The sequence below is a fragment of the Dinoponera quadriceps genome, unplaced genomic scaffold (genome assembly GCF_001313825.1).
Source record: "Dinoponera quadriceps isolate SergipeBrazil2010 unplaced genomic scaffold, ASM131382v1 scaffold696, whole genome shotgun sequence".
NCBI lineage: Eukaryota > Metazoa > Arthropoda > Insecta > Hymenoptera > Formicidae > Dinoponera > Dinoponera quadriceps.
This window is the reverse complement of record NW_014554799.1, coordinates 695789-718161: the sequence shown is the minus strand read 5'-3', so window position 1 is coordinate 718161 and position 22373 is coordinate 695789. Positions and strand designations below refer to the sequence as shown.

Sequence of the window (22373 nt, the reverse complement as noted above, 5' to 3'; positions counted from 1 at the left end):
CCCCCCCCTCTCTTTCTCTCTGTCTCTTTTTCTTTCTTTCTTTCTCTTTGATACAGTCGCGTATAAACGCGCATGTTTTGTCAAATCTCAAGGCACGATGGCTGAGTAGCACAAAAGTGCTAGCTCACGAGAGCCGATGTGTAAATGCATAGACTCGTTATTCTTGTTCATTGTTGAGACATGAGATTGCCTCGTGGTTAACACGTAGGCCCGCTCGTCTTAGCTCGCCTTCGTCGCACGCGCTTGCCGTTTTTCTCTTCTTTTTTTTTTTCTTATTGTTTGAGAAATGAATCGAAAGCGCAGGTGTATCTCTTCCGGAAAGAGAGAAGATAACGCGAATAGCGGGGAAGCGCGGAGGAGCCGGCTAAAACGACCGGACCTCGGCGTGCGTACTTATAATACGTATTGGCAGGTAGTAAGGACACTTGTTTCTATCGACACGTAAGCGCTTGAGATGAATGCATCGTCAAACAATGAAGGAGAATGCAGCGCTACAAATAGACTAAAACTATTTGTAATCTGGACCGCGTGCTGCGAGTCCTTTAGGGCCCCCGCGCAAGAACTTCCGCAATGCGTTACGTCACGTCGAGCGCTGACCGTGAACTTAGTCGGTGCGTAACAGTAAACTTTGGGTCAACGCGCAAAGAAAATCGTAAAGCAACAGGAGCGGGACTGCGTGTGATTAAGCGCATCGTCATCTGTGAGGTAAGTATTTCGAATATCCTAGATAACGTTAAGACGTCGTAAAGACGTCTTTTAGATAATAAGTCTTTGTCTACAAAACGTAAGCAAACTGATCAAGCACGGCCAATTATTCTTTTAACAAACGACTGTGATTGGTCAATTTGCTTACGGCTTACGTCCTAAAGCAAGATTGTAGACAAAACCTAAGACATCCAACAGACGTCTTTGAGATATCTTTTAGACATATGTGTTGTTTGGGATTTTATAACGGAGGATTAGCAGAAATATTTGATTTGACAAGTTAATTATTTCTCATTAAAATTTTTATCATCTTTTCTATATCACGTCAATTCTTCATTTAATTACTGCAATAACTAAGTGAAAAACGATATAGAGAGACCAGAGAGAGAGAGAGAGGGAGAAGAAAAGTAGGAAAAATTTTGATAAGAATGTTAATTTATCTTATCAAATATTTCTACTAGAATCTTTTCTTATTATAAAATCTATCTGATATAGTTACGTTACATTATGAGTGACGCCTGACTGCGCATAATCATGCATGCTTATCTATGTGCGTTGACCTAAATTTACTATTACGTATCGGCTGAGGTTGACAGTCAGCACTGACGTGACGTAACGTAACGCGTTACGGAGGTCTTCGTACGAAGGTCCTTAGTCGGCGTAAGAAGTAAAATGAAAGAAAGAAAGATCGTGTTACTGAGCTGACGCGCGAGAATTGACAACAATGAGAAGGTATGTGTCGGCCGAGCGCGATGCTTCACCCCCGCTTTTACACTTGAGTACGATTCGGGAGCCTTTCGTAGAAAGATATTTTTCCTGACGAGTGCTGGTGTACGCGTATTTAAGCTGTCATGTACCGACCGGATAAACGCATCGAAAGTAGAAAAGCGTCACGGGCAGTCTCTGAGGAAGACCGGTAGTAGCCATGTAACACATCGGTGCTACTTTGTAACGGGTTCGCGTGACACGTGAGTGTATGTGTGTATGATGTATCTGTGCACGTGTGTGTTCGACGTATTACGCATCCTTTGTATTCAATAAATATTTTATAACTGTGTGGTAATCACCGTCTTTCTCGTGACGACCGTATGCTTGGTGGGCGTTTGATCAGTTGCTGGACTCTGCAACAGGTCCTCCACCAGCCAGGGACTGATGTCCGACGCAGCCGGGCTCTCGTCCTGCGAGAAAGAGGCTTTCTCAGTACAGTACACCGGGAGTAATCTCGACACATTGTAACTCTGGGACTCTATTCTGGACGCACATCTGCCGTTAAACCTGCTCATTTGGTTTCCGAGTGCCGTTCTTATGGCTCAACGTCGCGCGCAACATTGAAGATGACTTTCCGAAACATCAAACTCTGATTAATTCAGCCGACAATTTAAAATTAATGCCAATCAATCCTGTTGTCACCTGCTCTATCTTGCTAGCGTAGATAGAAATGCCTAAGTTTTCGATTTTTGTTGAGCGACGAATTAAAGAACCGGCCGTTGTTGCCGATGATTCTTATTATTGTTCACCGATTAGTTTAACCGGTGAGTAATCGATGAATAGTCGGTTAATATTTGATGAGTTTGGTGAAAGTCACCTTAAATATGTGTTACACGGTAGCCTGAGACCTATTTAGTTTGTACGGATACTACAGATTAAATTTACACGACAATCAAGAACTAATTTAGTAGCTTCCGTAATCCATGTTTACGTGGACCGCATAGAACCGGTTTAATGGTTTCCGCTGATGTGACCACCGACGTCACGTATCGTATAAATAATCATGTTGTAATTATACCGTATGACACGTAACGCTAGTGGTTGCAGCATCGAGACTTATCACATCGGTGTTTACGTAGTGGTCATGCAAACGTAAATTACCGATGTTACCAATCGGATTTTAGGCTGCTGTGTAAACGTGTAGTCAGAATCTGCGTTTACATGCCGGCGTAAAATCGATTTTTCGCCATTCCCGACGTTGTAACTATCAGTGTCACATACACGTGTCATGTAACACGCTTACAATATAATTGTTTATACGATATGTATAACGTCGACAATTATTACAACATCGGGGATTATTAAATCGGTCTTAATGCTGTTCACGCAGACTGTGGTGTCGTTAAACGAATTTCAATTTGCCGTGTAAACGTAGTCGCCGTTTCAGCTGGATAATCCAAAGAAAGGCATACTTGGCGTTCGCTATGCGTCCAGACGCTAGCCCTGATCGCAGTCGGAGTGACTAATTGGTCACACAGGTTGGCTAATAATAGCTCAAGCGATATGCAAGTTGAAGCAAGCTCAAGCACCGGGGACCATCCACAAGCGCGCGGACGACTTTCACATGGGGGCGCGAAGCGGAATTTCACGAAGCTTTCACCGGTAACGAGTAACTCGCTCCTCTGGAGTAGGCTCTCGTCCGGCTTTTTTCCGGCTTGATTAATTCGCTTCGAGCGCCGAGAGACACCGTGGCACCTCCGGCAGGCGATTTTCTCGCTCATCGGTGAAACCGAACGTCGGTTGCGTAACCAAGCGGGACGCTGTGCAGCTCACAAGCTGGCTCACAAGCTTAGGGAACGCGACTGACTGACCTTATGCGTGAGCGTCGTAGTGGTTGTTTGTATCTCCTCCGTCTTGACGACTCGCGCCCCGGCCTTTTCCGGCTCCGCCTCGATCTTTCTCTCGGCCGTCGCGGCCGGTTGCTGCGGCTCCTTGAACGGATTGAGTATGCCCAAGAAGGGGTTCGAGTCGATGAACGGATTCGTGTTCTTCTGCTTGTCGTCCTCCGGCTTAGCCTCCTCCTCGGTTACCTCGGTGGTCGCGTTGTTGACGGCCGAGTCGTTGCCGGTGTCGTTGGTGAACGGGTTGAAGGGGTTCTGCGACTGATTCGACACCTTCGGGCTCAACGGCGTGGTCTTCTGCTCGATCTGACCCCAGCTGTCCAGCGAGAAATGCGTGACGGTGACGGTGTCGTCCGTGGCGGGGCTCACCGCGGTCGTCGCTCCGCTCACGGAGAGGGTGAGCTTGTCTCCGCCCTGTCCGACGAGGAAAGCGAGAAAGCAAACACGTTATGGTAGCTAGGCAGCTAGCGGTACGACAAGCGCGGACACGGTAAACAAAATGTGTGTGTGTATGTGTGTGTGTGCGGACACAAACAGTAACGTAGAGGCAATCAAACGATAAGATTACTTAATAAGCCGCCGTATATAACTAATGAGAATGTCTAGCTTCAAATACCGTGTGAGTAACGCGCAATAATACGGGTGTAGAAAATGTATTTAAACTGGCTGAACAAATACAGGGTGAGGCAATAATTATTACCACCCTGATTATCTTCGAAATACGGGATAGAAACAACAGTTATCTATTAAATAGAAATGAACAAGGCTCTCAAAAGTGATAAGAAAATAAAAGTGAAGAATATTTTTATTTTCCAAAGATACTCAAGATAGTAATAGTTACGTAACATCTTGCCTTGTATAATTTTAAATTCAAAAGAAAGGACGAGACGAGACACGCATACGTGTGAACGAGAAGCACGCAATATAACAACGAAAGAATCGAAGCGGGACGGGAAACTATGAGACAATAGGAGAGCCTTTGTCGACGGCTTACCACGGAAACGATAGTCGCCGCGTCGGAGTGCTGATTTTTCTTCGCGATGACCCCGGGCGCGTCCGTCGACGTAATAGAGATCAGGTTTGAGTTTTTCCCCTGCTCGAGAGTCGCCTTCAGTATATTGCACTTGAGCGATTCCGGCGGGATCGGCGTTCGCGGCGGCAACGACGACGTTCCGCCCACTTGATTGTTCGGCACTAGCTGCACTTGATTGGCGATAGTCTCGACAGTCAAGCTGGTCTTCGTAGGTTCCGATTCTTTCTCGCTGCTGGCGACCGTAGTCTGATTCCTCGCCTCCAGGGGTTGCTGGTCTTTAGCGAGAGACTTCAGTAACGAGTCCACCAAAGGCGAAGAGGTGCCTTGAATACTCGAGTCCGAGGACTTTGTGCTGCATCGACTCGGCTGTCGCTGCAGAGGCTCTTCTTCGGCTGAACAAATAATTATCTGCATTCTTTATCCAGCGTCGAAAGACCTGTTTTTCCTTTTTTTTTTTTTTTAGATCAACAAGTGCTGCACTGGAACTTCGTTCCTTTTCCCTTCAACTTTCTCTTACATACTTGTTTCATTCTAAAGGCAAAAAGCGCAACCTAATCCACTTAAAAGGAACAGACCTGATGAGTTCCAGCAACAATTTAAAATTTAAATACATAAAAATGTATAAATTCTGGCAAAGTAAAAACAGTCACAAGATTATATTATTTCGTTTAAATGATAAATTTTCCTTCTCATTTAAATTTGTGATTGAATATTATGAGAACAAGGCGCAAGCGTGAACTCACCTGGAGGCGGGGTAGGTTGCGTCTGCTCGACTTGCTGACGCTGCCGCTCACGGAGAACATGACTCTGCCGCCGCGCATACCTCTGACTCGGACGTCGCTCGAACTGTACTGTGCGGCGCGCCCGATTCAGCTGCGTCGTCTGGAACTCGGTCTTGCCGCTGTAGCGGAACCGCGAACCCATGCGGAAGAAATTCTGACGGCCACTGGCACCCTTGACCGGCGCACGCAGACGGAAGAAGGCGTGATGCTCGACCGCGCACTTCCACAGGTGCTTGCACGCCTTCTCATTCACCAGCCTGAACACGAAGGTGTGCTCCTGCTCGCCTCTGCCCTCGTCGTCCTCTTCGACCACCACCAGCGTCAATTTCTTCTTCTTGAAGTCCAAACGGCCGATCTTGGGCCAGAAAAATAGACCGATCTTCTGTGTGCCTTCGAAGACCAAGATTCCAGTCGGAGTCAGACCCAGCGAGTACTCGCAGGCGTCCTTGCCGAGCACCGTGTGCATATCTACCCCGTACATATCCAGCCACTTGGCCTTGCTGAGATACGTAGATTCCGCCTGCGCCGGACTGAGGCCCGAGTACTTGGTGTACTCCTCCAGTATCTCCAGCTCCATCTGTTCCGTCTGTCCAGGCACAAAGCGGAACTCCGAGACCGTCGCGGCGCTATGCACGGCAGCATCATAATCTCCCAATTCAGCTAAATACAAGAGAAAGGGAACACGCCTTTCAAACATGCAAAATAATTATCCACCGAGCGATAATCTCTATGTGAGATTTGTAGCTTAACACTGGACTGTGATAATTTTTCCCTCTTAGAACCACGGATGGGTCACTTTTGACCCACCTCTTTTTTTTTTAATTATTCGTGGGCTTTTTTGATATTGTTAAATTGTTTTATGATAAAGAAGGCTTCTCAGTGACAAAAATCCAAATAAATGGGGAAAAATCTACAAGTGGGTCAAAAGTGATCCAGCCAAAGTTCTAGTACTAATTTTCTTAAACAACAATGTATCTGTTGATTTTTTTAGCAGAAAGTTACTCACACTGCAGCGCCAGAGCAGCTAATTGGACTGCAACCTGATGTGGACAGTGGAGTCTACCCTCCAGAACATCTTGCTTCAACTGCAGGAAGAATTGATATCGCGTCAATTCTTCGCGCAATGTGTTCGGCTCCGAAGAATAGAACTTCACTTTGAGTCTGAGTGTATATGGTGGGCCAACTGAACAGCAAACAGATCTATTAATCTGACGTACTTGTATATGCACTCACTCTTATAAAAAATTAAATGTCTACAGACAATGCATACTTTTTACTTGCTTCTTGATGGGTTTCGTTGGATCTAGCCAGTGTTGGACATTATTACTGTCCGTATACTGCAGTCCAAAGTAATCCTTCTCTATTAGATCTAAGCTATAAAATACTTGCTCATATAAGTCACTGGCCAGTGCTTTTTTCTGCAAAAGAGACCAAAGATTATGGGGTACACATCATGTACGCAGAAAAATTACATGAGTCTAAATAATTATCCTGCTCTGTATCAAGACTCCTGTTTCAAATTAAAAATTCTAAGAGAAGTTACAACCACAGTGAAAATTACTTAACTTTGTAAAACAAAATGATTATTTTACTGTTATCAGAGGACAATTGTTAATTCTGTTGTTAAGTTTTCAGAAATTTTAGTCAACTCACTGATAGCTCTATGGGCAGATCTGTGCCATCCAACAGTACTACCCTACATTGCACGACGTTTTTGTTACTGGGTAACCTCTGATTTTTTATCTGCGACGAGGTCTGGCCGCTGACGCCGCGCGCCCTTCGCCGCGACAAAAATCTCAGCATGATGTCCTTTCGCCCTCCGTGCTCGGTGGAAGGCGCGATCGCCGATCATCGACCTGTCTTCTGTCTCTCAGGTGAGGGCTACTTTTTCTATTCCTTTCCTCACTCCTCTCTTTCACTCACTAATATTTAAACGTTTCACTGTCAATATGATATTCCGGTGCTTCTCACCGTTCCAGCCTCCTCACGGATACCTCGAAGGACCACCGCGAATCATCGATACACGTCGTTGCTACCTGTCGATCGCGTTCTCCACCGCGATCCGCCCACTCACCTTCGCAACAAGGCGAGTCGACGACAAACCGATCACCGACTCAACAATCACAACGTGAACAGGCAAACTACTCGACGACGAGACAGCGCCCACTGCAGCGTCGCTACATTCTCCGCTCGTCCTGAATGCGCAGGACTACAGCTGCAACAACGATACACCCGATCCACACCTGAATCCGCGACACTGGCGGACGCACAGCTCTTTCAGGGATAACGGAAATTCTTGCACTGGGCCGTCAAACGGCGAATCCGAATGCCGTCCAGTGACTGTAGTAGAATCTGCTGTTTCCCTCTCTATACTCGACTACATTTTCTGCACTCGGAGTAAAATTGATGTACTGATATTTGGAGAAAAAAAGGAAATTGTAGAAGAAGGCTGCGGGAAGTGTAATAAAAATGAAATAAAAAGAATAGATGGTTATGTTTACTTATTTATATGTTATTTATCTATAATGGAAAAAGTGTGAATATATTTACAACTTAAAGAGAAAGGTGAGATGTGTACAATTGCTCTTCCAGCACTTTCTATACGGGCTTTATGCCAAATATCAGACTACGGATTAAGATTGAGATTGGATTGAAATTTAACCAATCAAAGCAAAGTAAATTCAAATTTAGTAAATTTTGCTCTGATTGGCCAAATTTTTAGTCAATCTCAATTCTAATCCGTAGTCTGATACGAGGTTTACTGCGCATGTGTAACAGGGGATTTCCACCTTTTAAGTGGCATCACTTACGCCATCTGCAATTGACTCTGGCTGTAACCGAATTAAATTGGTAACGTGTTTTTTAATAATAAGATATTAATATATATTTATCGCTTTGTATGTTGCTCGTTTTTGCTTGCTGTTATTCACTTTTGTTTTCTATTGCCCGCTATTGTTCACTGTAACGTCTGCTTGTGATTCGATAATTTAAGGTACGTTCCATTTAACGCTCGCAACGATTACCAGCATTGTTCTGTCTTTGCTTAATATCCAAAAGAAACAAGGATAGAATAATGTTCGTGATCGTCACGAGCGTTAAGTGAAATGTACTTTTATATTTCAGTGCGCATCTCCACTCCGCATGACATCATTTATTTAATTCGACCACACCCGAGAATTTATCGCACATCCAGGGCGTGAATTATCGCACAATTTCCCATTATTGCTTGTATCGGCATCGTATCACGTTGTATTGCCTGTGTTTTTTGATAGAAAGTATTCCTCATTATATTGCAAATATGATGTGCAGTGATTTCATGCTACGTATATGCTTCAATAATCCGTGTGAAAAGCATCATGTGGTTCAAATTTGCCAAAACTCATCTTGTAACGGAAATAAACTTTGCAAAAAAGTGCATCTCAAATGGACTGATGAAAATCAACGTCATCATGAAATCCTTGAAATTTTTGAAAATATACGACCCTTTCGAGAATCCATTGATCAAGAAATGACACGATTGGCATGGCTTTTAAGAGAAACTTTCCCAACGAAATTAAAGGCACACACCTGCACCTTGAATATGTTGGGCAAATGTATGTGGAATTGTTTGACTTGCGGAACAGCTCCCAGAGATAGTAAGTTTTTAATTATTCAAATATATAAATTGTTCAGACAAGTTGTGTTATAAGATAAATTAACTGAAAGTATTTTCTAATTTCAGTGAGCACACCAGTATGCAAGAAATGCTATGTCATGCTAATGCAAGGAAACATTGTGGTGCTGAGATGTGGTCACGCATATTGCAAATATTGCTTAGACACCATTTCAATGCAAATAAAGAATTCAATCCCTGTTTACCTTTGTGAACAATGTAATCAATGGAAAAGTGTTGCTGTATCCGGTATGTTTTAAAAATATATTTTTTTTCTGTTTTAGCAATTTATTTAAAAATTAAAATAGAATTCGTCAATACTTATTGTAGAATATTGCAACACGTAAATAGAATGTGTAAATATAATTTTGTAACTGTATAGATATTTATGTTCTGCATTGGCAAAGTTTATTTCAATTTTCCTAAATTATATATATTTCTTTAACTTAAAAATATTTATAACATGAAATATAAATGTATATCTTAAAGTATTATTATACTGCATAATGAATATATGTTGAATAATAAATAATAAATAATGTTGAATAATAAAAATATATATTTTTAATGAAGATAAAATATATATTTTTTTTACAGATTGAACAGATAGAACAAATATAAAAACAAATAGGGAACAGATGCCAAAAAAGTTTCTATCCTTTATAACTAATTGTTTTAATATGATATGATGTTCTTATAATTAAATGTTCTAATCATACATATACATGAATAAATATATTAATATTTTTAAGTAAAATATATGTATTATTTACCCAATCCAAGGACAAGCTTGACATTAAACTTTGTCGTACATATAAATTTAATATTTTTTAATAGATATATTTATGTTTTGGGTTACTGTTGTATTTCGAAGAATACAATTAGTGAGTATCAAATCATGATAATCAATAAGAATAAAATTTATATAATTAATATGGTTATTTTCGTAATATGAATATATATATTTATAAAATTATCCGTGCACTTTTCTTCTATTCGCACGGATAATTTTATAAATATATATATTCATATTTCGAAAATAATCATATTAATTATGTAAATTTTATTCTTATTGATTATAATCAATATTGATTATTATCAAATCATGATAATTATCATGATTTAATACTCACTAATTGTATTCTTCTATTCTATTCGAACATACAATAAATAGTCATTAAATTAACATTGACAAAATCGCGAGAAAAGAGGTTAAAATAAACGGTTCCGTGTCAAATTCATTTGGCGGCTATTTATTGATTGCTTGAGTAAAAAAAATGCACGGACAATTTTATAAGTGTACTAAATCAATCACAAATATCATTTTGTGAGTATATCTTTTTATTTGAACGTAAAACGCAAGAATTCTTAACATGCATTTCCTCGCTTCTGACGTCATTAAACAAGGACAGTTGCAGCGACTATCCAGGAACTTTAACAGAAAATTATATTGCTACAAACGTAAAGAAGAATAGATTAAAGAGAGTTGTAGACATAATTTTTTTTTTAATATATTCTGTATAAATATATTTTATTAGAGTTAATATATCGCAGTCTATTACAATTTACTTTGCATATTATTATTAATCCTTGTATATACTCGAATTAATCCTTATACATACCCTTAATTTCCGAACCTTAAATTTTAAACTCAAGATAATTTGTATTTGTACAGTAATCGACAGAACAATTGGTTATTAATAATATTGTGCTTTGCATTTTTTATTAATAGTAGAAGAACCAATATTTATTTTCTAATATTTCCGATGTGCGTTTTATTCTTCAAATATAAAGTTATAATAAGATAGCAAAATATTACAATATTATATAGCTGTTGTGAATAGTGGTAACATTATTTTTGTGTTTCGAAATATGAGAAACAAAAACTATTGCAATCGTTCTATGACCGAGTGTACATCTAATAAAAAAGTACTGTCGTACAATAAAATAAACGACATAATTATTTTATATAAATGATATCATGAGTAATAGAATTAAAAAAGAATAATTATATTTTAATAATTAATAATTTCTAAATGCCAAGTAACAAGTATCTTTTCCACAAATTTTACATTTTGTTGAGTCATTAATTAATGAGTTTATATTAATTTTGTCTGAATTGATGCTTGTTATAAAAAAACATTTAGAACAAATTATATGTCCGCAATTAGCCATTCCAAAATTTTTCACAGTTATTTGTACATTACATTTGTGACATTTCAAAGGCTTCACGTTATCAAATTTTATGTGTCGTAAATTACATACTGTTTGCGTGCAAAGCCCATTTTTAAAATCATTACATATGTTAGAATTTTGCAGAGTTCGGCCAACTTCTCTTTTAAGATACTCAGTTGCTTTTCCAGTAGTTTCATAATGAAGTTGCTCTACACTAGTGCAGTGCAAGTATGGGCAATTCATCATATTGTCACAGGTTGTGTTTTGATATTGAAAGCAATATTTATAGTTGTGGAGAAAACCACAATCCAGGTCATCGCAGCAACAGTTTTCAAAATTAACACACTTCTCAATAACTGGATACCTGAAACATTTTAATTGTGTACTATGACAATATATAATAAATATATTATAAGACATTTAAAAATCTTACTGAGCGCCGTAATAAGCCATATTTATACATTGACTATTTTTGCAATAATATTCCGCCTGGGATTATTTGCCTAAAAAAATATTTCAGTTTATGGCTAATTTTGTTTTGGATACTTTCAGCAGGAAAGTGTCATTCTATCTTTGTTACTCATTACATGCTGAATATCGATTATATAATTTATTCTTAGAGTGAAAACTTGAAAAGTGAAAATTTTTAATGTTTTTAAATTAGAAAACCCATACTTTTTTATAAATTCATGCTAAAGAAAATCTATGATCAATCTCAACAGGGTCATGAATCTTCTCCTATATTGTGAACAGGGTAAATTTTTTATTTAAAAAACATTTCACTTTTCACATTTTCACCCTAGAGGAAAAGTTACGTAATCAATTTCCTAAAAGAAGACATGAGTCATGCTCTCAGCAGCACTCAATACAAATTTAGTTGCATACATTCATATATGTGAAGTCTACTACTTCTACACTCGTGCGTTTTATAAAAAAAAAATCATTGACATTTTATTCCTAAGCTGGAAAATTATTTCTGAAAGCGGGGGAAATAACAAAAATGTACCACAAATGTACCACATATGCATGTGTGAGCAAGAAAAAATCTTTTTTAGGCTACAAATTCTTGTTCATTTTTTTTTCTTACATAACTATGAGAAAAATTATATAATTATTGTCATTAACATTATTATCTGCACTAATTTTTTTAAAAAAAACATCGCTAGATTTTATACTGACCTGCCACAGATTTCCTTCCGGTGAAAAATATAAAATGCACTGGAAGTTCCTTTCGGAGAATTGGAAATGTAATTTGATACTAAATTGTGATACACAAATTAAAGAATATTAAAGAAGGAAGGTATCCTCGACTAATTTATCTTAATAATTCCTTTACACGTTTCAATAGTTACTATTGCTGATACCTGTTGAAGCAAGATAGGACACAAGCAAAGGCAACGCAGGGCTTATAAACCAGTGATAAGAAATCGTGCGAATGATATTTTATGCGCATGAGCAAATAACATTTCAGGTCATATGATTGACAACCACAAACTCGTGCTTAGATACAGTAGCAAACGTTTTTTGGGATCCACATAATTTTTAATATTATTTTACTACTCAGGTTGGTATTCACATAATAAGTCGACTGTAGACACAAAAATTTTTTTTATTTACAAATTGCTGTAGCAGTTTTTAAATATATCCTCTTCATTTTTATTATCAAGGAAATAACAATAGGTCTGTTCGTTTTCGCTGCACCACTGAACTAGTGCAATAAGTTGAAGTGAGAAAACATATACCTGTCTCGCTTCAACTTATTGCACTAGTTCAGCGGTGCAGCGAAAACAAAGAGACCTATTAATATTATAGGAATATAAATACGCTACTGACGTCTACTCACAATTGCTTTACTGCGCATGCGTGAAGAGGGGGATTCACATTCACACCTTTTAAGTGGCATCACCTACATCATCTGCGATTGGCCCCGACTGTTACCGAACTAAACGGGTGACGTGTAATATCTTGTAATAATAATATATTACTATATATTTATTGCTTCGTAAGTCGCTTGTTTTTGTTCACTTTGTTCATTTTTGCTCTCTATTGGCTGCTGTAATGTCTGCTTGTGTTATACTAATTTATGTTTCAGTTGTATCCTCATTCCGCATGACATTATTCGTTTAGTTCGGCCATACCTGGAATTCAGTGCAACTCGTGCTGAAAACTACGTCCAATTTTTACAAGAGCGAGTTTATCTCGAGGGCGTAAATTTATCGCACGATTTCCCATTATTGGTGCCTCCCTTGGAAGATAAGGAACACGATTTTTAGCGCCACACCTGCGCTTGTACAGTCACGACAGAAAGATTTAGCCTGTTCTTTTTAGCTGCACTGCGAACTAGTGCAGCTATAAAGAACAGACCACAAAATTGAGAGAGAGAGAGAGAGAGGAGATATGTTTTCAATCAATCATCAACTGTCAGTCGCGCGAAGTTATTGTTGTTAATATTAATTAACGTTGTATACACATAAAAATAATATTTTCACATGATGCATTTCTAAATGTATGTTTACAGTGAGTGCAGCGAACGAAAGAAAAAGATGCATTTTATTAACGGAAACACTTGCTGTCAATGAGGGGCTGAAATAATATTGAGCATGGCTTAAAGATTATACAAAATGAGAATTGTAATATCTTGCGATTCACTGACAGTCGCGTGAATGCGACGAAAACAGTAAAGATGGTGGAGGATATGGACAGTTTGGACGACAAGCTGTTTAACAATGCATTCAAGAGAAATCCGTCCTCAGAAGATAGCAGAAGAAGAATTACCTTTGCAGGTTTAATTTAAAGCATTGCTTAACATGTTATTCCGAATATATTACATGAGAATGTATGAATGTATCTAATAAAAATATTTCTTTTTTATTTACACAGATGAGGATGATCCGTTAGCTGATTTATTAGCAGATAAAGATGATTTTCCACCAGGCCAAAGAAATCCAGTAGCAGTAAGAGACAAGCGAAATATTATGGATAATTTGTTCGATGTAAAAGTTTCTAATGAATCATTATCGAATTTGAAGCCAGGTGAGAAGGAAAAAGGTTTAATGTCCATATTATGCACAAAAGATTTAAGCAGAAATAAATAAAGCAAAGATTATTTGGGCAATTTTACAATAAGTGTATCAGCTAATATTTTACAAAGAAGTTACAAATTTTAAGAAAAAAAATCTGGAAGAAACACGCAAGGAGAAGAAAACCAATTGTTAAGGATTTTTCAGGTAGTGATAAACCAAAAGCATCAGATGATAAGTCTAAAAAGTTATCACTCATGCAAGATCTGTTTGGGGATACGCTGCACACTTCTCCTTCAAAGGAATCGAGTGCTAGCAAAAGATCCATACAGGCAGAACAAGAAGCATCAGTTGTTGAAGTACCCAAGACACAGTCACAATTCTCAACGTATGCGCCAACAGCTTTAGGAACAAGAGAACCTCGCAGAGGCAAGAGAAGCTCGGAAATAATTAATGATCCTCTAGGATTGCTGTCTCTGAGCACAGCATCCAGTCAGACTCAGCAATCTGTTAGTATGAACTGTGAATTGACCATATTGACTTTTTGGTGATTCACATTCAACCATTCTTTTTCTGGTTTTAAAGACAACTGAAAGGCATGCCGCATCCGCGGATTCAATTAGACGAAAATCGGAGACTAAAGATTACTTGCCAGAGTGGCTGGAGATTAAGAAACCATCGGAAGATAATACTCAAGATAGAGCAACACCTGTTGAGGAATTATACAGCAGACATAGAAGATCTAGCTCTGATAAAACCGCTCAAGCGGTAAGTGATATTATTTATGTAATATAAAAATAGGTTCGTTTTTCATTATATTTAATAAATAAGTAATTTACATATATGTTATGGAACTTTTAAGTTACATGTGAATGTAAAATGTTTTCAATTGATGATATATCAATCATTTCATAAATAATCGTATACATGGCGATTGGTAAAATTCAGAAATCTTCAGAATTTTATATGCAGATGGCAAATGCGCAACAAGAGGAGGAATCGAGACTATCAGAATCATTGCCGCAGGAGAAAGAACGATTGATAAAATCATCGGATAATCAAAAGGAAATCAACGAACAGGAGAAACGGAAAGTTTTAATTGAAGAAAATCAGGGAAGCCTCAAGGTGGATCACTTTTTGTTGAGAGAGACTTATGTATAATTAATTTCTATCGTAAGATGTCGAACGTTTATATTTAATTTCATGATGCAGGCCAGTACAGCGATTGTTTCAACGACTTCTAATGTAAGTAAAAATTCCATGGATGACAATTTAAGTCGCAAAGAAACAGGTTACAAGAATGTAATTCAGAAGTTAGAACTAGAGAAATCTCACTTGTCAGTAACGATACACAGTTTAAATGAAAAATACGAAAATGAAATAATGATTCTGGATGAGTCGTATAAGTAAGTAGTAATCATTACGCTGAGCATTATTACGAACAAATTTTTCCAAAATTTGTTCACATTGTTTTTTCATAGGCGACAAATAGGATTTCTCCAAGAGAGAACAGATACGTTGGAAAAGAGAATGCAACAGGAGCTTGAATATTTAGAGACAGACTACGAAGCAAAGATCGAGAAACTGAAAAACGAGAGGATTCAAATTGAAGCGTTCTATAAGGAAGAAATACAAAATTTGAAGGTAATGAAATCTTTTAACACGTTGATTGTTGTTACTAACCAGCTATAGTTAACGTCGGCTTGAACTATAATTATTTATTTTGTTTCAGAAGGAACATGCGCAATTTATAGAAGAAATTTACGAGCGACACTCGCAAAACATAAGACTGCTGCAGAAGGAGCATTTTGATACGATAGAGAATATATTAAAAATGAGAGAAATCGAGAATTTAGCTATGACGACCATAGCCACCCACAAGACTGATCTGCAGAATTTGTTACAGAAAGCTGATTTTATTGTAGAGAATATAAGAAATGTGCAAGAGAAGACTGATCAAAGAGACGACCAAAGTGTAAAATTGAGGGAACACCACTTGAAGAACCAAGAGGAAGATGTACAGAGTACGTTAACGTGTAATTATTAGACAGGTAATTCGAAGTGATCTGCAAACTCGACTCACTTTGCGTGGTGTTTCTGTAGTACGGAATGCAGAAGCGAAGAAGCAACAGGAGCTACTGGAGCAGGAACGCGATAGGATGATGAAAGTAGCAGACAGATTGGACTCGCACGTTGCGCAGTTAGTGCTTGAATTAGAGAAGAAGAGCACCATGCTCAACGAAGCGCTGGAAACGTTAAAAAGAAGAGAGCAATTTCTGTCGCATGAAAGAGAGGTATTTGAGGAGAAAGTACAATGGGAACGTAATCATTTACAGGTGACTTATTCGTTACATATAAAATTCAAAATTTTAACATATACTAAAAATTATATCCCGTAAGATTATACACGTATGAATATCTTCAGGCTTTAAAAGAATCTTGGTTTAACGAACAAGAAAAGGAGCTGAGAGCTTTGACCAAAGAGAAAGAGGTGATTGCGGCTAAGAAGAAGCAATACGAAATTCTCAGGACAATCAAGGCTAATTCTGACGGTATTACAAAGATAGAGGTAAATCAAAAGATTAAATTTGCGATACACAAGGTATATAGCGCAACCATACGAGATAAATTATGTATCAGTTAGCCGCTGCCATAAAAGCGGCTCAAGATGCTACCGCACTTGCGAATCAGGAACGATTGAAATGGCAAGAAAAAATCAGAGATCTCGAGATACAACAACAGAACTTGCAAGAGAAGGAGTACCGCCTCTTAGCTCGCGCACAAGACCTCGAAAATTTTACACAGGTAACAACCAGAGTCTGGATCTCAGCGACGCTTGCAATGGACCAGCAGGAAGCGACGCTGAGATCTGAATTTGGATAATAATGTGTAAATTGTGAGACGGTATTTCAGGGAGATTAACGCGATTAAAATGTCATTCAGGTAGCTTTCGCGAAAAACGAAGAAGCTGTGAAAGCGCTGAAAGAAGTTCGTCACATTGAAAATGAACATAAGGCCAAATTCGACGCGCATTTTGGCGTGTTGGCGCATCGGCAAAACACAACTGCACAAAAGCTCAATTTGGCGAGGTAAGAGTGCATAATACATTAAATTAAAATATTTATAAATAATATATTTTTATAGATATCTTTGACTATTTTTTAGTGAGAGGTTAGCCTTGAAAACTGCACAAGTGGAAAAATTGGAGAGAAGTTCGAATATCCCGTATAGTTACGGACATGCAAATGCAGATAAGCGAGCATTGTCTAGTCAGCAAAACGCTCTTCAACTTACCACTCATTTTACAGTAAGAGGGCGATTGTGCAATAATTTTTAATCATTTGATTCATTTTTAATTATTTAATAGAATTAAAAAAATATATACAATACAATTATATCATAATAACGTATGTATGTAATTGTTTCAGGAAGTTGTAGATCCTCAGTTGGTGATGTTGAAGTTAGATCTAGATGACCAACTAGATAATGTTCAATATATGACTGCCATGAAATTTTGATGTCTGATAAATACATATTTGTATATTTCTCGCATGAAAAGTGTCAGTTTGATATTTTGTGTATTCTAATGGTTAATAAATATTGACGTACATATATATATATATTTTTTTTATTTTTTTATATCACATATATCATTTTATAGTCGATGCACTGTCTGTCGACTCACCGCTCATGGTCAAGCCCATAGTTTCATCTGGAAATAATATTTTGTCATTATATAAATTATTATTTAATGTAAATTATTATATCAATTAATGCAATGCTTTTTCTTATGATAAATAAAAGATACGGTTTTCACTTTTTATCTTAATATACATACATGCACACATTGTAAAATTCACAAGCTTATTACAAGTATGAAATATTACCACTGTTGTTACTGCAGCTACTATTTAAGATATGTTGCTGGAGGACAGATATGTTATCCTTCAATGTTTCCAGCTGTGCAATACGACATCTTGTTTGATACAACTCATTTCCTACAGCCTGTGTGCACATTGTCTAATGGAAAATTGAAAGATTTTTAGTTAAGATCGCATTTATTAAATTTATATCCGAACAATTTCTAATACTTACCACAGCTTCAACCAGCTCTGAAGGATCTATATCTTTTTTTTTTACATTATTCAGCGTTTCATAAGTATCTCCTATGTTATTCAGAAAATGAATGGCTTCAGCAAACATTGTTTTCACATCCCTGTGAAAAAGTAGATTGTATCAAAATTATGCGATAATTAAAGAAAAGTAAAAGGCAAATTTTTATACATACTGTGCATTATTATGTGGTACAGGCAAACCTGAAATATGTTCCGAGGAGTGTACAATTTTATATATAGTATGCTTATGGGTTCTGATCATATTGAGATGCTTTGTAATATTTTCCTTGCACTGCTGTGTGTTTCCTGTCAACAATTCATCAATTAATATGGAAAGCAAAGGGCAATATGACTCTAATGATACACGATTAAAAACATAATGAAAAAAAAAAAATAATCAAGTCAGTAAGAGTCAAACAGTGTTTGGAAGCAGAAAACAGAAATAAAGATATATACTTTGCAACTCTTGTAATTGCTTCAACATTTCTGTATGTTCGTTGGGCTCCTTGTCTAGAGATTGTAATTTTCGTTGATTAAGGAGTCTCTTCTGCTGTGAGATCCTTATGCAACGTTCTATGTCCTCCATGTTGATGTCCCACAAGAGTAAAAGATCAGTCTCTTTCAATAGATTTAATCCTCTTTAATGATATATTTTCTTTACAGATTATTTAAAAACAATTTTTCACATTGCATTTGAATAACTTTTTCAAACAAAACGTTTTTCGCAACGTGCAACCCTAACGTTAATTCAGTCTCTAGATTTCTCTAGAGTCTAATGTGGTGTGGGCAGGAATGCCCACACCACATTATGAGGTTAATATTTCATTCGTCGTACGAGTTTGTCGGACGTTTCGATTAGCTAGTTCCAGATCGACAATAAAAAGAGTGAGTTTTAAGCCGTAAGAAATTGACCAGTCACAATCGATTATTCCTCTCATACTTGATTATGATTGGTCAATTTCTCATAGCTTGAAGCTTGCTACACCTATTATAGATCTAGACTACAGTAAAAGCCCGCATCACACGTTGCTTATTATATATTGGATCTAGTGAGATGTAGTGATGTACTAGAAATGCTGCATTCTGATTGATGAATTTCTATTATGTTACTAGATTTCTCTAGATCCGCACGAACAAGCACCGTGTGTCACGAGCTTAAATCGTCATTTCTACCGCCGATATTTACCATCTTCACCATCGTCATACTTCATATTTCTCGTGTAGTCGATCGCACGCCATTTCGGAGAATAAGTTCGTAGTGAGTTAAAGTCCGTTCCCGTGTATTGTACGAGCTTATTCTCGGCGTCGTTCGCCACGAGTTCATTTAGACGAAGTAGCGTTTAGAGAATGGGCGAGGATTTCAATGGAGGTGAGTTAGTCGGCACACCAATACGCTCAAACTTCACTTTCACTCCGCGACATTCCCGCGTTATTGTAGCTTGGCTAGCCGATCTGTTTAAATGTAATGGCCGGGCGAGCGAATAGTTACCGTAGCTAGTAAACACAGCTTCGGAGTACATCTCTGGTACGACGAATCCCCTATTGCTTAGCTCGGCCGTTAATTTACGCCAACTATGATGTCATTGTGAGAAATGCAATATGAGAATTTCGTAGCTTAAACGATATCGCTCAATAGTGTTATATTAAGTGTATCGTGTATGTATATATATACACGTATGTATATATGTATATATATATACACACATTTTTTTCGATCAGTCATAATGTAATTATTGTACACGCTATTGCTGTCCTAGATTTTCTCTATATATTGTTTCCATTTGAAGTAAAATATCCCAAGTAACTATGAGAATATCATTAACTTATGAGTGACCATAATGAAAACTCACTGTTATGTAATCACGTGACAACTTGGACTATGATTTAATTGAATTTCTAAAACCAGATCGCGACAGGCAAGACAGGGATAAGGATAGGGACAGGGACAGAGATCGTGATAGGAGGCACCGGTCACGCAGCAGAGACCGCAGAAAGCGGTCACGCTCTCGCTCGAAAGATCGCAGGGATCGGAAGAGGAGTAACTCGCCGAAGAAGAGTCGCAGCTCTAGGAGAAGGAAACCGTCTTTGTATTGGGATGTGCCGCCACCTGGCTTTGAACACATTACGCCTTTGCAGGTAAACCCTTATGCACAGAACACTTCCACTTTTATTTTTTGTATCTATTGTTATTCTACTCAAAATAGAATGATCCTGCTGTTAGATTATTATGTATACATATGTTTTTTATCTGTGCAGTACAAAGCAATGCAGGCTGCTGGGCAAATACCTGCGAATATTGTAGCAGATACACCCCAAGCAGCTGTGCCTGTAGTTGGCAGTACAATAACTCGACAAGCCAGAAGACTTTACGTAGGGAACATTCCATTCGGTGTTACTGAGGAAGAGATGATGGAGTTCTTTAATCAACAGATGCACCTGTCGGGGCTCGCACAAGCCGCTGGCAACCCAGTATTGGCTTGTCAAATTAATTTAGACAAAAATTTCGCATTTCTAGAGGTATAACTTGGTTGTCCTGTTTTATCATATTTATCTGGTATAATTCTTTATACCATTTCTTATTATTCATATAGTACAAATACTGCAAAGATACTGCAAATACCTAAAAGATCTAGAATATCGATATCAAATAGCATAGCGCTATATAATATCAATATTTATTTTGCTTTCTCTCTTTCATGCAGTTTCGCTCGATAGACGAGACTACACAAGCCATGGCGTTCGACGGCATAAACTTCAAGGGGCAAAGCTTGAAGATAAGAAGGCCGCACGATTACCAACCAATGCCGGGAATGACCGATAATCCAAGCATGAACGTGCCAGGTACGGTCCCCGGTATGTTTTAAACATACATTTTATATTCCCGCAGAAAACGGACCGCCTGACGATACAATCTGCGCCCGTCTTAATTCCTTGTTTGTTCCTTCTAGATTCGCCGCACAAGATCTTCATCGGTGGTTTACCCAATTATTTGAACGAGGAACAGGTATGCTCGCAACTCCGTGAAATACCTTTATCTATTGCACACCTTTGGATGCAGTTTTTCCTCATTGACGCCTGTCACGCTCGACCGCGCGTTATCGAGCCCGTCGCAAATTTTGCCTCGATTTTCGGTCGACACGACTAATCGAAAGTTTAGAGTAATCGCAAACGGCTTCAATGATCGGCGAAAAATTGCATCGCGCGATACCACGCAACGGCACGGGGTTAGAGCGCAGGAACGTGAGCGCGCTAATCCTTTGCGTTGTAAGTTACCCTCAAAGGAGACTAAATTATGATATAGGTATATTTAGCTATTTAGCGGTGAGTGCACTCACGCGAGCAGCGAATCTCGCGTCCGGACGTGTCCCGAGCTCAACAGAGGTATGTATGCGTTTCCATCAGATTTCGGCGTCGGTTAGGTTCCTCATTAGCCAGGCTCGGTTCGTGGCTTCGTTCCTTCCTCATGTTCTTTCTTTCTTTCTCTCTTCCTACCTCTATATATATCTCTCTATCTCTCTCTCTTTCTTTCTCTCTCTCTTTTCAACCGTCTCGAAGACGAGAAACAATTCGCATTCCCATTTGTCGACGACGGAATCACTCTCGCACATCGCTCTCCAACGCGCCAAGCGCCGTGCGTACGTTAGATCAGGGAACTTAGTGGCGTTACAGCATTTAGGTGGTGTGCAGTCACGACGCTCTCATCTTCCTCTCCTTACAGCCTCTCTAGGCACGTCGCGGACCCAGTCCATCATGAGGATACGAGTCTTGCATTTAGGCACCTTTTTTTTAGGAACAGTAAAACACTCGAGGGAAATCACGGGCTAATGGGGGAAAAAAAAAAGAGGGGAAAAGGAGACGAGGGATTTGGGTTTTGTTTCCGACTAGATGCTCTCACGTGTGTGTATATGTGGTACTAGATCGACCAGAGAGAAATAGAAAGGCACGTTCATGTTTCACAAGTCATGCGGCATAGAATTCAAGACAAGTAGGATGATAGAGGTACACGTGGGTGGTATGCTTGTCGGTGGAAGAGACTTTCCCTAAAAGCTGTTCGTGTCTCTCTTGTTGCATTTCCAGTTTTTCTTTTTTTTTTTCTCCAAGCATATTTGCAGAGTCGTCTCGTCCGGCAACGACACACGTTGCGAGGGATTTTTTTTAGGTCTACGAGAAAAGAAACAAAAAGAGTCAACGTGTCTTTACATATATGTGTATCTACATATATATATGTATAGCAGAAGATTTTTCCTTTTCTTTCTTTTTTTTGGGATTACAGGGTCAACAC

General features: G+C 38.4%; 6 protein-coding genes and 1 long non-coding RNA gene across 11 annotated transcripts in view; 4 read left to right on the top strand and 3 right to left on the bottom strand.

Moving 5' to 3' along the window:
• LOC106742029 (band 4.1-like protein 5) overlaps positions 1 to 7115 on the bottom strand; it is a 7483-nt gene extending 368 nt beyond the window's left edge. Inside the window, exons 1-7 of one of the 2 annotated variants that reach the window (XM_014614611.1) lie at positions 6783 to 7115; positions 6400 to 6547; positions 6136 to 6312; positions 5091 to 5789; positions 4309 to 4739; positions 3285 to 3728; positions 1773 to 1883 (exon numbers count right to left, since the gene is read on the bottom strand). In XM_014614611.1, coding sequence (XP_014470097.1) covers positions 1773 to 1883; positions 3285 to 3728; positions 4309 to 4739; positions 5091 to 5789; positions 6136 to 6312; positions 6400 to 6547; positions 6783 to 6932 — 2160 coding nt within the window. In that variant the 5' untranslated portion in view covers positions 6933 to 7115. The remainder of the gene's footprint in view (positions 1 to 1772; positions 1884 to 3284; positions 3729 to 4308; positions 4740 to 5090; positions 5790 to 6135; positions 6313 to 6399; positions 6548 to 6782) is intronic. The other variant, XM_014614612.1, reaches the window with a different exon arrangement.
• Positions 6918 to 7433, top strand: LOC106742030. Its single transcript, XM_014614614.1, has 2 exons — positions 6918 to 7003; positions 7109 to 7433. Exons 1-2 carry the CDS (start codon positions 6931 to 6933, stop codon positions 7414 to 7416), a joined length of 381 nt encoding a protein of 126 aa, XP_014470100.1. The 5' UTR covers positions 6918 to 6930; the 3' UTR covers positions 7417 to 7433.
• A 511-nt stretch (positions 7434 to 7944) lies between these two features.
• Positions 7945 to 9469, top strand: LOC106741984. Of its 2 annotated transcripts, XM_014614488.1 has the most exons (4): positions 7945 to 7979; positions 8543 to 8764; positions 8851 to 9030; positions 9379 to 9469. In XM_014614488.1, the coding sequence occupies exons 2-4, from the start codon at positions 8638 to 8640 to the stop codon at positions 9381 to 9383; spliced, it is 312 nt and encodes a 103-aa protein (XP_014469974.1). In that variant the 5' UTR covers positions 7945 to 7979; positions 8543 to 8637; the 3' UTR covers positions 9384 to 9469. The 2 variants fall into 2 exon arrangements, with proteins under 2 accessions (XP_014469974.1, XP_014469973.1); XM_014614487.1 differs by lacking the exon at positions 7945 to 7979 and having other exon boundaries at positions 8246 to 8764.
• A 1316-nt stretch (positions 9470 to 10785) lies between these two features.
• Positions 10786 to 13186, bottom strand: LOC106742038. 2 transcript variants are annotated; one of them, XR_001374236.1, is made up of 6 exons: positions 13095 to 13186; positions 12800 to 12887; positions 12321 to 12544; positions 12136 to 12214; positions 11390 to 11459; positions 10786 to 11320 (listed from the first exon to the last, which is right to left on the bottom strand). It is a non-coding gene; the product is annotated as an uncharacterized LOC106742038 (long non-coding RNA). The 2 variants fall into 2 exon arrangements; XR_001374235.1 differs by having other exon boundaries at positions 12136 to 12544.
• Positions 13187 to 13614: 428 nt separating this feature from the next.
• Positions 13615 to 17592, top strand: LOC106742036 (trichohyalin-like). Its single transcript, XM_014614621.1, has 14 exons — positions 13615 to 13739; positions 13837 to 13989; positions 14184 to 14485; positions 14562 to 14744; positions 14949 to 15101; positions 15189 to 15382; positions 15458 to 15620; positions 15709 to 16000; positions 16080 to 16312; positions 16402 to 16545; positions 16617 to 16781; positions 16920 to 17065; positions 17142 to 17283; positions 17405 to 17592. Exons 1-14 carry the CDS (start codon positions 13640 to 13642, stop codon positions 17492 to 17494), a joined length of 2460 nt encoding a protein of 819 aa, XP_014470107.1. The 5' UTR covers positions 13615 to 13639; the 3' UTR covers positions 17495 to 17592.
• On the bottom strand, positions 17587 to 18917 carry LOC106742037. Its single transcript, XM_014614622.1, has 5 exons — positions 18548 to 18917; positions 18265 to 18397; positions 18072 to 18192; positions 17864 to 17996; positions 17587 to 17688 (listed from the first exon to the last, which is right to left on the bottom strand). Exons 1-5 carry the CDS (start codon positions 18675 to 18677, stop codon positions 17627 to 17629), a joined length of 579 nt encoding a protein of 192 aa, XP_014470108.1. The 5' UTR covers positions 18678 to 18917; the 3' UTR covers positions 17587 to 17626.
• A 395-nt stretch (positions 18918 to 19312) lies between these two features.
• Positions 19313 to 22373, top strand: part of LOC106742007 (splicing factor U2AF 50 kDa subunit) — a 6625-nt gene continuing 3564 nt past the window's right edge. The window contains exons 1-5 of one of the 2 annotated variants that reach the window (XM_014614552.1): positions 19313 to 19460; positions 19998 to 20227; positions 20348 to 20608; positions 20794 to 20944; positions 21040 to 21095. In XM_014614552.1, the coding sequence (XP_014470038.1) occupies positions 19439 to 19460; positions 19998 to 20227; positions 20348 to 20608; positions 20794 to 20944; positions 21040 to 21095 (720 nt within the window). In that variant the 5' untranslated portion in view covers positions 19313 to 19438. The remainder of the gene's footprint in view (positions 19461 to 19997; positions 20228 to 20347; positions 20609 to 20793; positions 20945 to 21039; positions 21096 to 22373) is intronic. The other variant, XM_014614553.1, reaches the window with a different exon arrangement.

What these genes read in the sequence shown, in the direction of transcription:
- LOC106742036 (XM_014614621.1), top strand. Translation starts at nt 13,640, where the DNA reads ATGGTGGAGGATATGGACAGTTTGGACGACAAGCTGTTTAACAATGCA. An exon ending in AAGAAGAATTACCTTTGCAG is followed by an intron (nt 13,740 to 13,836) that starts GTTTAATTTAAA and finishes TTATTTACACAG; the next exon opens with ATGAGGATGATCCGTTAGCT. An exon ending in CAAAAGCTCAATTTGGCGAG is followed by an intron (nt 17,066 to 17,141) that starts GTAAGAGTGCAT and finishes ACTATTTTTTAG; the next exon opens with TGAGAGGTTAGCCTTGAAAA.
- LOC106742037 (XM_014614622.1), bottom strand. Translation starts at nt 18,677, where the DNA reads ATGGAGGACATAGAACGTTGCATAAGGATCTCACAGCAGAAGAGACTC. An exon ending in GCAATTACAAGAGTTGCAAA is followed by an intron (nt 18,398 to 18,547) that starts GTATATATCTTT and finishes AATTGTTGACAG; the next exon opens with GAAACACACAGCAGTGCAAG. An exon ending in TAGCTGCAGTAACAACAGTG is followed by an intron (nt 17,689 to 17,863) that starts GTAATATTTCAT and finishes TATTATTTCCAG; the next exon opens with ATGAAACTATGGGCTTGACC.
- LOC106742030 (XM_014614614.1), top strand. Translation starts at nt 6,931, where the DNA reads ATGATGTCCTTTCGCCCTCCGTGCTCGGTGGAAGGCGCGATCGCCGAT. An exon ending in ACCTGTCTTCTGTCTCTCAG is followed by an intron (nt 7,004 to 7,108) that starts GTGAGGGCTACT and finishes TCACCGTTCCAG; the next exon opens with CCTCCTCACGGATACCTCGA.
- LOC106741984 (XM_014614487.1), top strand. Translation starts at nt 8,428, where the DNA reads ATGATGTGCAGTGATTTCATGCTACGTATATGCTTCAATAATCCGTGT. An exon ending in CGGAACAGCTCCCAGAGATA is followed by an intron (nt 8,765 to 8,850) that starts GTAAGTTTTTAA and finishes TTCTAATTTCAG; the next exon opens with TGAGCACACCAGTATGCAAG.